General features: G+C 42.2%; 1 protein-coding gene across 6 annotated transcripts in view; it reads right to left on the reverse strand.

Moving 5' to 3' along the window:
• Positions 1 to 13,352, reverse strand: part of MGMT (O-6-methylguanine-DNA methyltransferase) — a 288,419-nt gene that overhangs the window by 253,119 nt on the left and 21,948 nt on the right. Inside the window, exon 1 of one of the 6 annotated variants that reach the window (XM_033178887.1) lies at positions 4,031 to 4,172. The exons of 4 other annotated variants lie outside the window; for them this stretch is intronic. Coding sequence is in view for 1 of the 2 variants with exons in the window: in XM_033178868.1 (XP_033034759.1) it covers positions 3,958 to 4,041 (84 nt within the window). In the remaining variant the exon portion in view is untranslated. Of the gene's footprint in view, positions 1 to 3,957; positions 4,173 to 13,352 lie in introns of those variants that run through there. One more of the 6 variants, XM_033178868.1, reaches the window with a different exon arrangement.

Consider the following 13,352-nt stretch of genomic DNA (forward strand, 5'->3'; position numbering starts at 1 on the left):
GAGTAAGAAACACCGCCAAACCCACTACGGGTCTGGGCTAGCCCCAGCAGCGGTCTTGGTTCGTGCAAGCTTGGCGCCACAGGCTGCGCCCATCCTGTCCCAGAGTTGTCCCAGTACAACATGGGGAAGAGAACCACGAGCTGGTGTGCACACACAGCCACCAAGAAGGACCACATGCCACTCCAGCCCACGCTCATTAGCCAAACCAAGTCCACGACCAAGCCACCCTTGAGGGAGTGGAATGGGCAGTCCTGCTGCACATCCAGCAAAGCGGACCTGAAAACAGAGGTGAGCCCTGCCTCCCTGGTCTACCACAGACACGAATGCTGCTCAATTCAGGCTTCCTTTCAAATTAAAGCACTGTTGGACAAGAAACATGTTTAGAGTCCTCGGAATGGTCGTGGTGATCATGGCAGTCATACCATTAAAATCATCACCTGTGGCAGGTGCTTCGATGGAAGAAAACCCACAGCTGCTTATCTTGATGATAAACAGAAACATGAAAATCAAAGAATGGGGAGGTAAATGACTGACTGACTTATCAATAAATGCATAAATCCACAAGGCAGATAAAAAGGAGTAATAACTATAAAAACAAACCAAGCCCACCAATTACAAATCTCTGTGACATGGAAACATTCTATTGAGTTAACTCTACAGCCACCCTCAGCACATCTTCCAAACCACTGCAAAATAAACCCTCCATTTTCCAGGGAGATAAATACTTTCTCGGTCTTGAAAGTGATGACTGCTGTCCCTCATCATGGACATATGTGGAGGTCCAACCTTTGGCCTAGAGAAAATAAAGCCATCCTCCCCCACCCCCGAAGGAGGCAGGGTAGCTCTGAGAGGTACCAGGGCCCAAGCCCAGAGAGGGAAGAGGGGGCAACTTTGAGTGAGTGAGTACATGGACGCCCCTCACCTCCAGTCACTGCTGTTCCAGATTCACTGAGGGAACTCTGCCCAGGACAACTGCCATCGGCTAAGAGCAAGAAAGGACCTGTGTGCCAAGGGTTTTGATCAAGAGTTGCCAGAGCCTGTCGGTGGACTCTGACACCAGGAAGTGACTGACCCCATCACTGAGCTCAATGTTTTGGCTTTCCTTTACCTCTACAAGTCTGTACAACTCTGAAGCTCTATAATTCGATCTACTTTTAAATTTACATGAAAGCTCTCAGTGAAACAGATATCACATTAATCAGAGACACTGAACTGTTTAGGCAAAGTAACCCCGAATTTTATGTCATACACTTAACATTTGGGCTGGGTGTAGTGGCTCATGTCTGTAATCCCAGCACTGTGGGAGGCTGAGGCGGGTGGATCATTTAAGCTCAGAAGTTTAAGACCAATCTGGACAACATGGTGAAGCACTGTCTCTACAAAAACATACAAAAATCAGGAAGGCGTGGTGGTGGGTACCTGTAATCCCAGACACTCAGGACGCTGAGGTGCGAGGATTGCTCAGGAGGTGGTTACAGTGAGCTGAGATCGCACCACTGCACTACAGCCTGGGCAACAGAGTCAGATCCTGTCTCAAAATAAATAAATAATAAAGTTAACATTTGAAATATTAATAAAATCAATCTTACAATAACTCATGGAGAGAGGTGATATTATAATTCATGTATCACAGGTGACGAACCCAGCACACTGCAGGTGAAGAATTTGCCTCAGGTCCCATTTCCAGTGAGCTGTAGAAGCCTAAAGTCAAGCGTGGAGATTCCAATCCCCAGAGCCCTGCCTCTTCACCACTGCACCCTCCTGTTGGCTGAAGCAGCCCTGCGAGGCAGCCCCCCGACGGCCCAGGGCCCAGGCGGGTGTGAATCCCCCGCCCAGTTTACCCCACTAGAGCACACGCCTCTACGGTAGGAAACCAGGCAGTGCCCAAATCAGCGCCAATGAGGGCTTTCTGAACAAAAGCGACACTGGTATTCCTCCACGTTGTTGGAGAAGTTGTAAAAATCCAACCTTTATGGCCTTTCCAATCCCAAGATTTCTAGTGTGAGTCCACAATCAAAAATTTGTGTCAAAAAGAGTGTAAGAAAAAGGAAGATATGCTTAAGAAAGAAAGAATTAGGAAACACCTAACCTATTAATACACAACAGGTGAATTTTCAGGACAATTAACTCCAAATCATTTTTCAATTGGTTATATTCTCTCCCTTCCAAAAATAAGATCTAACCATTTCATGCATATATCCAACAATTTGCAATCATCTGGTGAAAACGGACAATAAGGGTGTATTTCCGTCAGCTATTTCATCGTCTGGTCACCAGGACACCCAATTCGAGTAAAAATGTGATAAAGCAGGAATCTAGTGATCAGATTCTAGATGGCACAGTATCCATTAAAGTCTCCAACACTTCATAAGACTTCTGACTGTCTGTGTTCTATAGCATGAATACTGTATCACCCTTAATGTTAAAATTTAACCAGGTCTTTTAAAGGGTTTTAGGTTCATCAAATGAATTTTCAATATTTCTGTTTACAACAAAGAGAATTAAGAATCATAATGAATCAGATATAGGTATAAGATACGAATTCCACAAAAATAGGAGTTAGAAAATAAAATGAGTCAAAGAAAAAGAAAAAATCTCTAAATTAGCAGAAAATGCTATTAAAGGTAATTGTTATTATTCACATAACAACAGTAGAGGGTCTTCCTTGCTTTATTTCATTTTGTTTTCCACATGCAACAATTGGATATTTGAGAAATAAGTTAATTTGCTGGCATATCCGTTTGGAAACATGCCATCAGTTTCCCAAGAGCCAAAGTGAAAGCTGAGTAACAAAATAAGTAATGAAACAAAAGGATTTCATTTTCTGACTATTTGAGTCCAAATGTCAACCCTATATTCCTAACCATGTTTACAGAAGAATTCTGTAGATTGAACTTTTTTCACCAAGCAAGCATAGGAAATACTGTTCTTCATAAGTAGGACTTTTCCTACTAAGCCTCATCTGCATCTAGTGGCTGAAACACAATGACACAGGTTTTACCAGATTCTTTTTAAAAGAAGCCACCATATAAGCAAACATATTGCAGCTAAAGGGCGCCAAGTTTCTCATTGTTGGAGAAGGGAGCTACAAAGAGGAAAGGCAGAGATTAGAATAAAATCCGCTGTGCTGAATTCAAGTTAGAGGCATCAGATGAACTTGCAATTTTTAACACGCATGCAGACAGAAAACACAGAAATAAATATAGATGCATGGGTCAGTAGACACACATACTGCCCCAGCTCCTCCACTGAGAAGGGCAGGAAGAGCAGCACCTCAGCAGCAGCGAGCACACTCAGCACCCAGATCTTGGCTGCTAAACATCATTCTCCAGCTAAAAGGAACAGAGGCTCCTTGGAGAAGTGACTGAATCCAAGGCTGGGGCAGGGAAAACACAAGATACAACTGGATCATACTGTGGTCCCAGAAAGTAGGAAAGCACTAGAAAAACGACAGGCAGGTCTAAAAGACATAGGAGCCAAACCCAACAGTTTCCCAAAAGCCAAATTCAGGGCTGAGTAACAAAATTAAGACAGCACTGGACTACACCCCAGAAATTAAAATAAATATCCATGAGTCTATGCTGATATGAATAATTGAAAACCTAATAAATAAAAGGGAAAGAAAAGACAGTTCTTCCTTATAGAACAGTTCCCACTGGTAAATGAAAAGGGAAGGAGGGAAATACAAGCATTAGGGAAACAGTACAGTAATAACTGCCACAGGCAAGACACGCCCATGGTCACTAAGATGAGTGGGTGAAAGCCTGAGCAGAACCAAGATGGTCTCAAAATGTCTCCCCCCAAGTATTAATTACCAATGGGAAAACTTAAATTACCAAGAGGAAATGCACAAGAGTCACCACACCCAGTGACCAAGCTAACATCACAGTAACTGACAGACATACGTCCCCAGGACAGGATGCCTCCAGGGGGCACATCACTTCAGTGCCTTCTTACCAAAAACACGAAACCTCTGTCTCTCCATGAGACAACATCAGCAAACCCAAACGAGAGGCATCCTACAAAATACCTGATCAGCATTCTTCGAAAGGGTCCAGGTCACAAAAAACAAGGCAAGAGGAACTGACACAAGTTAGACGTCTTAGTTCCTTCTGGTTGCTGGAATAAAATACCTTAGACTGGGTGCTCTGTAAACAACAGAAATTCATCTCGCACATTCTGGAGGCTGTGAAGTCCAAGATCAAGGGGCTGCCAGGGCCCTCTTCCTGGTTCGCAGAGAGCACCTTCTTGCTGCATCCTCACGTGGTGGAAGAGGACAGCGAGCTCCCTCAGTCCTCTTTTATAGGCACACTAATCCCATTCTGAGGGCTCCGCTCTGACCTAGGCATTGCCCAAAGGCCCCACCTCCAAATGCCATCACCATGGGGGTAGAGTTTCAACACAGGACTCTGGAGGAAACGTAAATTCAGACCATTGCACTAGAGGAGACAAAGGAGAGATGCCAAGGTTTACAGTAGTGCACCCGTGTTAACACCCTGGTTGTGGTAAGTGTGAGGTGTTACTGCTCGCAGAAACCAGATGGTGGCTGCCTACAGAAACTCTGTGCAACTCTTCAGCAAGTCTAAAATTTATCTCAAAATAAAAAGTCCCCCAAAAAAGCCATTCCATTGTCATCTGTGTACATGCAGGGTCTAATCTGACCCCAAAGTCCTGCAATTCAGAAAGAGGAGAGAGGACCAGGACAGCGTGAAGAATCTGCAGGGCCCTCACCGCGCCCTCGCTGCTGACTGCTGTGCCGTACCAGCTGACCGGGGATCTGCAGGGCCCGCACCGCGCCCTCGCTGCTGACTGCTGTGCTGTACCAGCTGACCGGGGAGGCACAGAGCTGTGCACCACCCCTCCATAAAAACCCTCCCCTTGCCTCTAGAATCCAGAACTGACACTGCATGTCTGTCTCTGAAACATGCTGGTGTAGAGACCAGGGAGTGGTACGAGCTGTGGCTAGGAAACACAAAGGTTAAATAGATCATAAATTAAGATTAGTGTCAGCTGGCCAGCAGCTTTATATCATACTATAAATGAGATCAGGAAATGTTGCTCCCCCTATTAAAATTAGAAACCATTCAGAGTATTTGCTTCAGAACTTCTACCCCAATAGGCTTCCCTTGCCAAAAAGGGGAAAAAAACATTGGCCAGGCACAGTGGGTCATGCCTGTATTCCCAGCACTTCGGGAGGCCAAGGTGGGAGGATCACTTGAGGCTAGGAGTTCAACGCCGGCCTGTGCAATGTAGAGAGACCCCATCTCTACAATTTTTTTAAAAAAGAAAAGAATTAACAAAATAAAAATAAATATATACCAAGATTCCTTTTAAAGTATAGTAATTAAAAGGGGAAAAGGTATAGATGATGAATGAATTTATGTAAAATACCACTAAATGCTGGCTCCCTTGTGGGTTATTTCTCTCTGTATTTTTTTCCCAGGAATCTCTAGAGCACGGGACAGCTAGCCTCGGTGCCCCATCCCCATTCCACGGCTGCACAAGCTGATGCGACAGAAACCCCGGAGACCCCGGCCCAGACCGCACCGCCCTAGTGGGTTCCGGGTCAGGTCACCTAGAGCAGATGGAAATAATGGCTAGTGATGGCTGCCAGTATTTTATTTAGACATTTTTATAAGGAAGCCAGAGGTTGCAAGCACTGCTAGGATAACCATACAAATTTTGATTTTACTAAAATGTTATGTCCCCTGAGCCAAGGTATTAATCTTGTTATAAAAGTAGTCTCTCCACTTGCTAGGCATTCATTAAACTTTCATCAATTTTAAGATGTACTTATTGTTATTGGAGCCTATGGAAAAGGCAAATAGCATCCAGCACCAAGGCAAGAATCGGACCAGCTTTTGGAGGGGGGTGGAACGGAGGAAGACTTAAGCATGACAATGAAAATTCCAGGCATTCAGGTTTCCTGAAATATTTATAAAACAGTTTTCAGCTTGTAGCAACATTTGATCTCTAAGAAATAAATTACCAATTATTTCTTAAAGGGTGAGGATAAATTAAAAGCGAGACTCCAAATGACAAATACTAAAACAAAACCACCTCCCATTGCTCTGTGCTCTCCAAAGACAGCCGTGTGCAGGGAGAGGCCTGCGAGTGCCAGTCCCTGGCCGCAGGGACCTCCAGGAATGTCTAATGCAGTATCAATCTTGTCAGCTGCATGCCATCCATCCACAGCCTGCTGGACGCTGGGGAGGACACCAGACTCTGGCCTGTGAATGCTCTGGGAATGTCATTACATTCTGTGTTTACTGACCAGACACAGGCCTATTTCTGCAGGAACTTACATCCTGATGAAGTTCTGATGTCATTTGAACTACGTGAAGAAGCTCTGCCGAGAAAAAAGGGAAGAAGAATCCTGGTGGAAAGAGATAAGCCTACGACGGGCCAGATTCCATACACGTTTGACAGGAAGGCATGTCCATGCAATCATTTCTCTGCCTTTGTGCGATATCGTGTAAGGTTATGATTATATAAAATGGCTGCAGAATTTTGGAGTAGGACCTATCAAAAGAGATGAGGATTTTCTTTCTCTACCAGCAAACAGGAATTTAAAAGTTCAGCAGTCCATCGATCATCAGTGATGAGTCACAATTAGCAAATGAAATGTAGATGGTCTCTCATCACTTGGCCTATAAAAGCTTCTGATCCGTGGGGTAAAAATGCACTGACTGTAATAAGCACTCCATTAGAACAAATAAAACCAAACACCTAATTACCAAGTGACTATGTATAGTTTCTAAAATAACTTAACCCAGTTTCACAAAGCAGATATTTTGAGATTCAAAGAAAACTCCTGCTCGATTCCAGCATTAGGTACTACATTAATTTTGCTTAGACCCAGAGGATCAAGAGTTCTATAACTCTAAATTACGTTATTTGTACCATGAATTCAAATAATTAGGCTCATTTACCAACAGCAGTTACTTATAAAAGAAAACAGAATCATAAATGTAAATTGTTAATTCTGACAAAAATTCACAACCTGGTTTAAAGGAACATTTCAGAGTCAAGGAAAGAATGTCTGTGTGGGGTCGGTAATATCCTGAGTTTATTTAAATGGGTTTTGCAAAACTAGCTCATGCCAGCACAATATTTTATTCTTCTCTGCTTCAGCCTATTTTATCTTTTTAGTGTCTTGTTCAGGCAAATTCCTTTCCCCACAGGGTGACGTCCCTATTGACACAGTACAGAGAAGGAAGTTTGTGATCTGTGACATCCCAAAAAGGAGCTCCTGGTACTCAGAGCAGTCGTGGTAAAAATAAAGGAACAAATAAACAAATAAATACAAACAAGCAGAGAAAACCGGATGTCAGGATTAGAATAGACTCTAAAGACCACTTAAGACCATTAAACAAGCATCGTATCCATCTAGACTGTTAGTGTCCATAGGCAGCTGTCAGCCACATGTGGCTACTTATTTAAATTAATTGGAATGTAATAAAATTTAAAATTCAGTTTCTAAACCACAGGAGTCAATTTCAAGTGCCCAGCAGCCAATGTGACTAGTGGCTACCATATTGGGCAGCAGAGACACAGAACATTTCCATCATTGCAAAAACTTCTGTTGGAAAGCCCTGGCCAATCCTGTCATTGCACATATTAGGGAAACTGAGACCCAGAAGGTAATGAGGACTTGAAGTCTCTGATAAACCAGGAACCCAGAGTTCACCGACTGACACGCAGCACGTGGCTGGCCACCGAGCAGGTCATTCAGGTAAGCCTCAGGGAAGCTTGAGCTCCACGTGGTCAGGAACTTGTCTGGACAGTTCAAGGTCAGGGTCCAGCACACACCGCACCCACTCCCCAGGTGACTGAGGTTTCTGAATGAAGAGATGCAAAAAAATGACCATATCACTATTGTGGCTTCAAAATTATACAACACAGTCCTGAACTCAGGAAGCTAAGAGGCTGGTTAAGAATTTCTTAATGGCTGGGTGTGGTGGCTCACGCCTGTAATCCCAGCACTTTGGGAGGGTGAGGCGGGCGGATCATGAGGTTAGGAGATCGAGACCATCCTGGCTGACATGGTGCAAACCCTGTCTCTACTAAAAATACAAAAATTAGCCGGGCGTGGTGGCAGGTGCCTGTAGTCCCAGCTACTCGGGAGGCTGAGGCAGGAGAATGGTGTGAACCCGGGAGAAGGAGGTTGCAGTGAACCGAGATCGCACCACTGCACTCCAGCCTGGGCAACAGAGCAAGACTCTGTCTCAAAAAAAAAAAAAAAAAAGAATTTCTCAATGTAAGACACAAGAAGTCTTCCCTGTGTGTTGAGTTCTCTAAACACTATATTAAACATCTTTGTGAACAAAATTTTAATTATTTCTTTAAGACAGAGTCTCATATGAAATTGCCCTAAATTTCTAACAATGGAAGAAGGTTATATCTTTACAGTAGGACACTTTGCCATTCTCCAAAAATGATATTAAAGAGTTCAATATATGGTTAAGCATTGACAAGGTCAGGTGGAAAAGGCAAACATACAACTGTGATGATCCCACATGCGCAAATGACTGGGGTGTAAGTGTGCATGTGATGTCTGTGCGTATGAGACAAGCCTCTCGAGTTTCACTCAGCTTTGTCCCTTAGAGAGTATTGCAGCAAACCTTTCTGAAAAGGGCTGCTTCCCAGATTGAAGGCAGGAATATAAATATTAGTGAGCCCCAGATCCCACACTGGGCCTGGCGCACAGTGACCCCTCTTAAACCCCTCTAACTGATGGAATCCATATCGGGATGCACACTTGCAGATATTGATAAGAACCTATCTAAGGATCTATTTTAATATTACTTTTTCTAAATCTTCAAGATTTTTATCTATATTTATTTTCTGGTAGATTTATGCAAAAACATTATCAACCCAGTTGTTTTGAGAAAACTGGATTAAGGGACTATGATACACTAGATATTGAATAAATGGCAATGTTTCAAAGTTTCCTGGATGGCCTCTCCAGCAAGCAGGCACAATCCAAAGAGAATCGGGGCACTCGGGAAAAGGAGAGGAAGCCAGGGCTGGAGGAAGCAGCGGGAAGGTGGGCAGCATTAGCAGAGAAGGTGCACACCCCTGTGATCTCCAGATGCTCCACTGGGGCCTCTCTGACAACCCAAGGTCCCTAATTGAGTGAAAAGCCTTAGAAAGACCTAGATCTGAGTGATGCTGCCCTGAGATCCCCTGGTTCCAGGCAAAAAAAACCCAAACACCCACCCTTAGAGAAAAGGAGAGAAAAGCATCCCTAATGTAGGCACTCAGGAGTCAAACAGATCAGGCTCAGCCCATATAAATTAATAATCAACCAAGTCATCAAACAAGGTCCCGTGTCATCATGAGAGTTACAAGAAATCACAGAAAGATGAAAACCACAAAGCTCACGCTCGACCCACAGGATTGCAGATATTTAAAGCAACTTGCCTAGAATATGCAATAAGCATTTATGAAATGTGTGGGCAAAGGAAGATAGAAGACAGGAGTAAGCACGAGCAAGGAGAAAGCAGAAATCTAAGATTTCAATCAAGATTTCAATCAAGTTTTCAGAATGGACTTTCATTTCCAAGCAAAACGAACTAATGGAGGCAGCTCAATACTCCAGTTTCCGAAGGAACTGGAAAAAGTCAGAAAAATTACAAAACTCGTCTTTTAAAATGTTACAGAGCTGTGGAAGCAACCAGGACTAGGGGGGCTGGGACTGTACAGTGGAGACCGCCCTTTGCTGCCCAGAAACCCCCACTGACTCTGGGTGTAGATGGGGAGCACCGTGGCAGCCCATGCAAAGCCACTCCACCTGGGAAGGGGAACCAGGGAAGCTCTGGGTGGTCTGCTGGGGATGGCATGAAAGATCCGAATCAGAAGCACCCCAAAAGCGCAATCAATTTGCTATCCTATGGGGCTACATGCATGAGCCTAGGGAGTTGAGTCAAGCGAGGGCTCCTAAAAGGAAAAGCATATTCTCCCTTAATCTAATGGCACTTATGAGATGGGTGGGAAGAAAGGCGGGCGGAAAGACAGAGAGAGAAGGGCCTGCTTCAAACATAGTCACATCTCCCATCAGGACGTTAGGAGACTTTGAAACAGGGGAAGTGGGAAGCTAAAGAGCTCAGCTCAAAACCTTCTAAGGGGAGAACCAAGGGATCTCCCGAAGTATTTACAGGCTGAGGAGAAAGAGACCATGGGCTTCCCATCAAAAGACCATGCTCAAAGGGAAGGTCCAACTAGGGACTGAGTTTTAGTAAAATAACAGGCCAGCCCTGACCCAGATCAATCCCTCATGAAACTAAGGTCCTTCACCCCTCACTCCATATGCCTAACTAAGGGCAAAGACAGATGAAAAGCATGACAATCCAGAGGTTTTACAGTCCTTTATGCACAAGTCCAGCAAACACAATTTTAAAAGCATGCAAAAAGCAAAAATATGTATTTAATAATTAATAATAAAGAGAAGGGAAAAAAGAAGAAAATACAAGCAGAGGAATAGATGTCCACAATACTGGTGTTAGCAGGTAAGAACTATAAAATAATTATGATGGATACGCTTAATAACAACAGGAAAAGATAGGCAACAGAAGTGGGAAAGTGAAGAATTTTAAATATAGAATTAAAATACATATTAAAGCACAAAACAGGTATTCTAGAACTGAAAAAATACAAAATTTGTAATTCAGGATTCATTGAATGGGTTTAGTAACAGACTGGACACATCAGAAAATAAGGTCCATCATCTGCCAGAGAGCTCAGCAGAAAATATCCAAACTGTGGTCGAGAAAGGGGAAAGGAATGCAAAGGAAACAAGAACAATAGAGAGCCAAAGGACAGTCAAAAGGACTAACCTACCTATAATTCAACTCCCAGAGGAAAGGACAGATTGGATGAGGCAGAGCAATATTTGAAGGGACCAGGGTCAAGAATTTGCCAATAGATGACAGAGAGCAATCCAGAAATTCAAGAAGTTCAGCAAACCGTAAGCAGAATAAATATGAAGAAAACTTCAACAAACCATAACACAATTAGCTTCAAACCAAAGAAAAAATCTTAAAAGCAGCCAGCGTAAAAACATTTGCATTACCTTCAAAAGTGCAACAGTAAGACGGACAGCTGACTTTTCAGCAAACTTCAGAAACCAGAAGACGATGGAATGTTATATTTTACGAGGTAAGTAACTGCTAACTCAACAATCAATAACTATTAGTGTTTAAAAATGGAGCCAATTCACTGCCAGTTGACTAGCATTAAAAAAACAAAGTAAACATACAAGTCCTTCAAGCAGAAGTCAGCCCAGACGGAGGCATGATGATGGGGAAGCGATGGAGAGCACCGGAGGGCAAGCATGGGGCACGGTGACACAAACACCAAATGTTTAAACAATGACAAAAGTGACTACTGCATTTTAAATGTATATATAATTAAAATATAACAGCATCCAAGCTGGGAGAAAGGGAAATGACTAACGTTTTGTAAAGTATTTTACTGTTCAGAAAGTGGCAAAGTAGCAATTTAGGTGAACTATAATAAGTCCAGGGTGTATACTATAATCTCCAGGCTAATCACGAAATGAAACATACAAATCTGTATAACCAGAAAGAGGAGAAAAATGGACTTAAAAAGTACTTTTTTAATCAAAAAGAAAGCAAAATAAGTTAGAAATAAAGGAACAAAGACGGGACAAATAGAAGACAGATAGCAAAATGGTAAAAGTAAATTCAACTATAATTATTTTAATGTGACTGGACTAAACAATTCAATTAAAAAATAAAGACTACCAAACTGAATATTTTTTAAACTATATTACTTCACACACATTTTAAATATAAGAACAAAGGCTGCAAGTTAAAGGGTGGTTGCGCAAAAATAAATATAGCTTCATATAATTAACCTAACCAGTTTTTTAAAAAGAATAATCTTATAACAATAACAATGAAGAATAAATAACCTTAAAAGCAATTAAACCACTAGTTTGGCCAAAGTTAAAAGCAATAAATTAATAAGCCTGGTCTAGGAGGTGTTTAAAGGATGATTCTTAGTGGCCAAGTAATGTTCATCCCAGGAATGCAAAGATGGTTTAACATCAATAATTCCCTAAACTCATGATCCACACTAACAGATATGGGGTTGGGAATCACATAAACAGTTAAATAGACGCAGAAAAATCACTTAATAAAATTTGAAGACTCACTACAATTTTTTAAAAGTTTTCAAGGAACAGTAGAGGAGAAGGAGATTAAGAAGTTTTCTTCAGCTCTGAAATAGTTTCTGATAATTGTTTGTTTCCCTCCTGGAGGGAAGCAAAAATTAAAGAAAACAAAATTCAGAAAACCAGAAGGGAAGGAAACTTCCTTTCTACCGCAAGTCTAAAGCAAGCGTCATTTTTGGTAATGAAGAGTTAGCAGTTTTCCCTTTAAAATAAGTAACAAGATGGGTGTATTATCCCCACATGTACTTAAAATGGAACTGGAGATCCTAGTGCAATATGACAAGTAAAAGAAAGAAATGGTTTACAGAGTAGAAGGAAAGAAGCAAAACTCTGTCTATTTAGAAAAAACAAAGAATATATATGTGGTATATTCATTTTTAGAAATTAGAAAGTAAATTAAATATAAGATGAAGACATGAAAATTAATAGCATTTCCACATACCAGTCATAAAGAAAAATCCAGTCCTAGAAAAAGATATCATTTATAATATGAATGGCAGCAACAACAAAAAATAAGGACATAGGGGGAGTATTTCGAAAGGTGTACAAGCTCTTTACGAAAACACTTATTAAAATTTGAGAGACATTAAGGAAAACTGAGAGAGAAAGAGAGAGAGCGCAAGAACGCATATTCCTGAAGAGGCAGATTCATATCCTAAAGACCTCATTCTCCCCACCTTAGTCTGCAGACCCAAGGACCTCAATCAAAATACCAAACAGGTTAGTCTAAGAATTTGACAAGCTTATTCTGAAATGCGAATGGATGAGCAAAGGCCCAAAAAGAATCAAGAAACTCCTGAAGAGGAAAATCAATATATGAAGATTTACTCACCAATTTTTCCTTTTTTTTTTCTGAGATAGAGTCTTGCACTGTTGCCCAGGCTGGGCTGGAGTGCCATGGTGCTATCTTGGTTCACTGCAACCTCCGCCTCCTGGGTTCATGTGATTCTCCTGCCTCGGCCTCCCAAGTAGTTGGGATTACAGGGGCACACACCACCACACCAGGCTAATTTTTTGTATTTTTAGTAGAGACTGGGTTTCACTATGTTGGCCAGACTGGTCTCAAACTCCTGAACTCATGATCCGCCCACCTCAGCCTCCCAAAGTGCTGGGATTACAGGCATGAGCCACCATGCTCAGCCGACTCATCAAT

This window comes from Trachypithecus francoisi, unplaced genomic scaffold (genome assembly GCF_009764315.1).
Source record: "Trachypithecus francoisi isolate TF-2019V2 unplaced genomic scaffold, Tfra_2.0 Contig01579, whole genome shotgun sequence".
Taxonomy (NCBI): Eukaryota; Metazoa; Chordata; class Mammalia; order Primates; family Cercopithecidae; genus Trachypithecus; species Trachypithecus francoisi.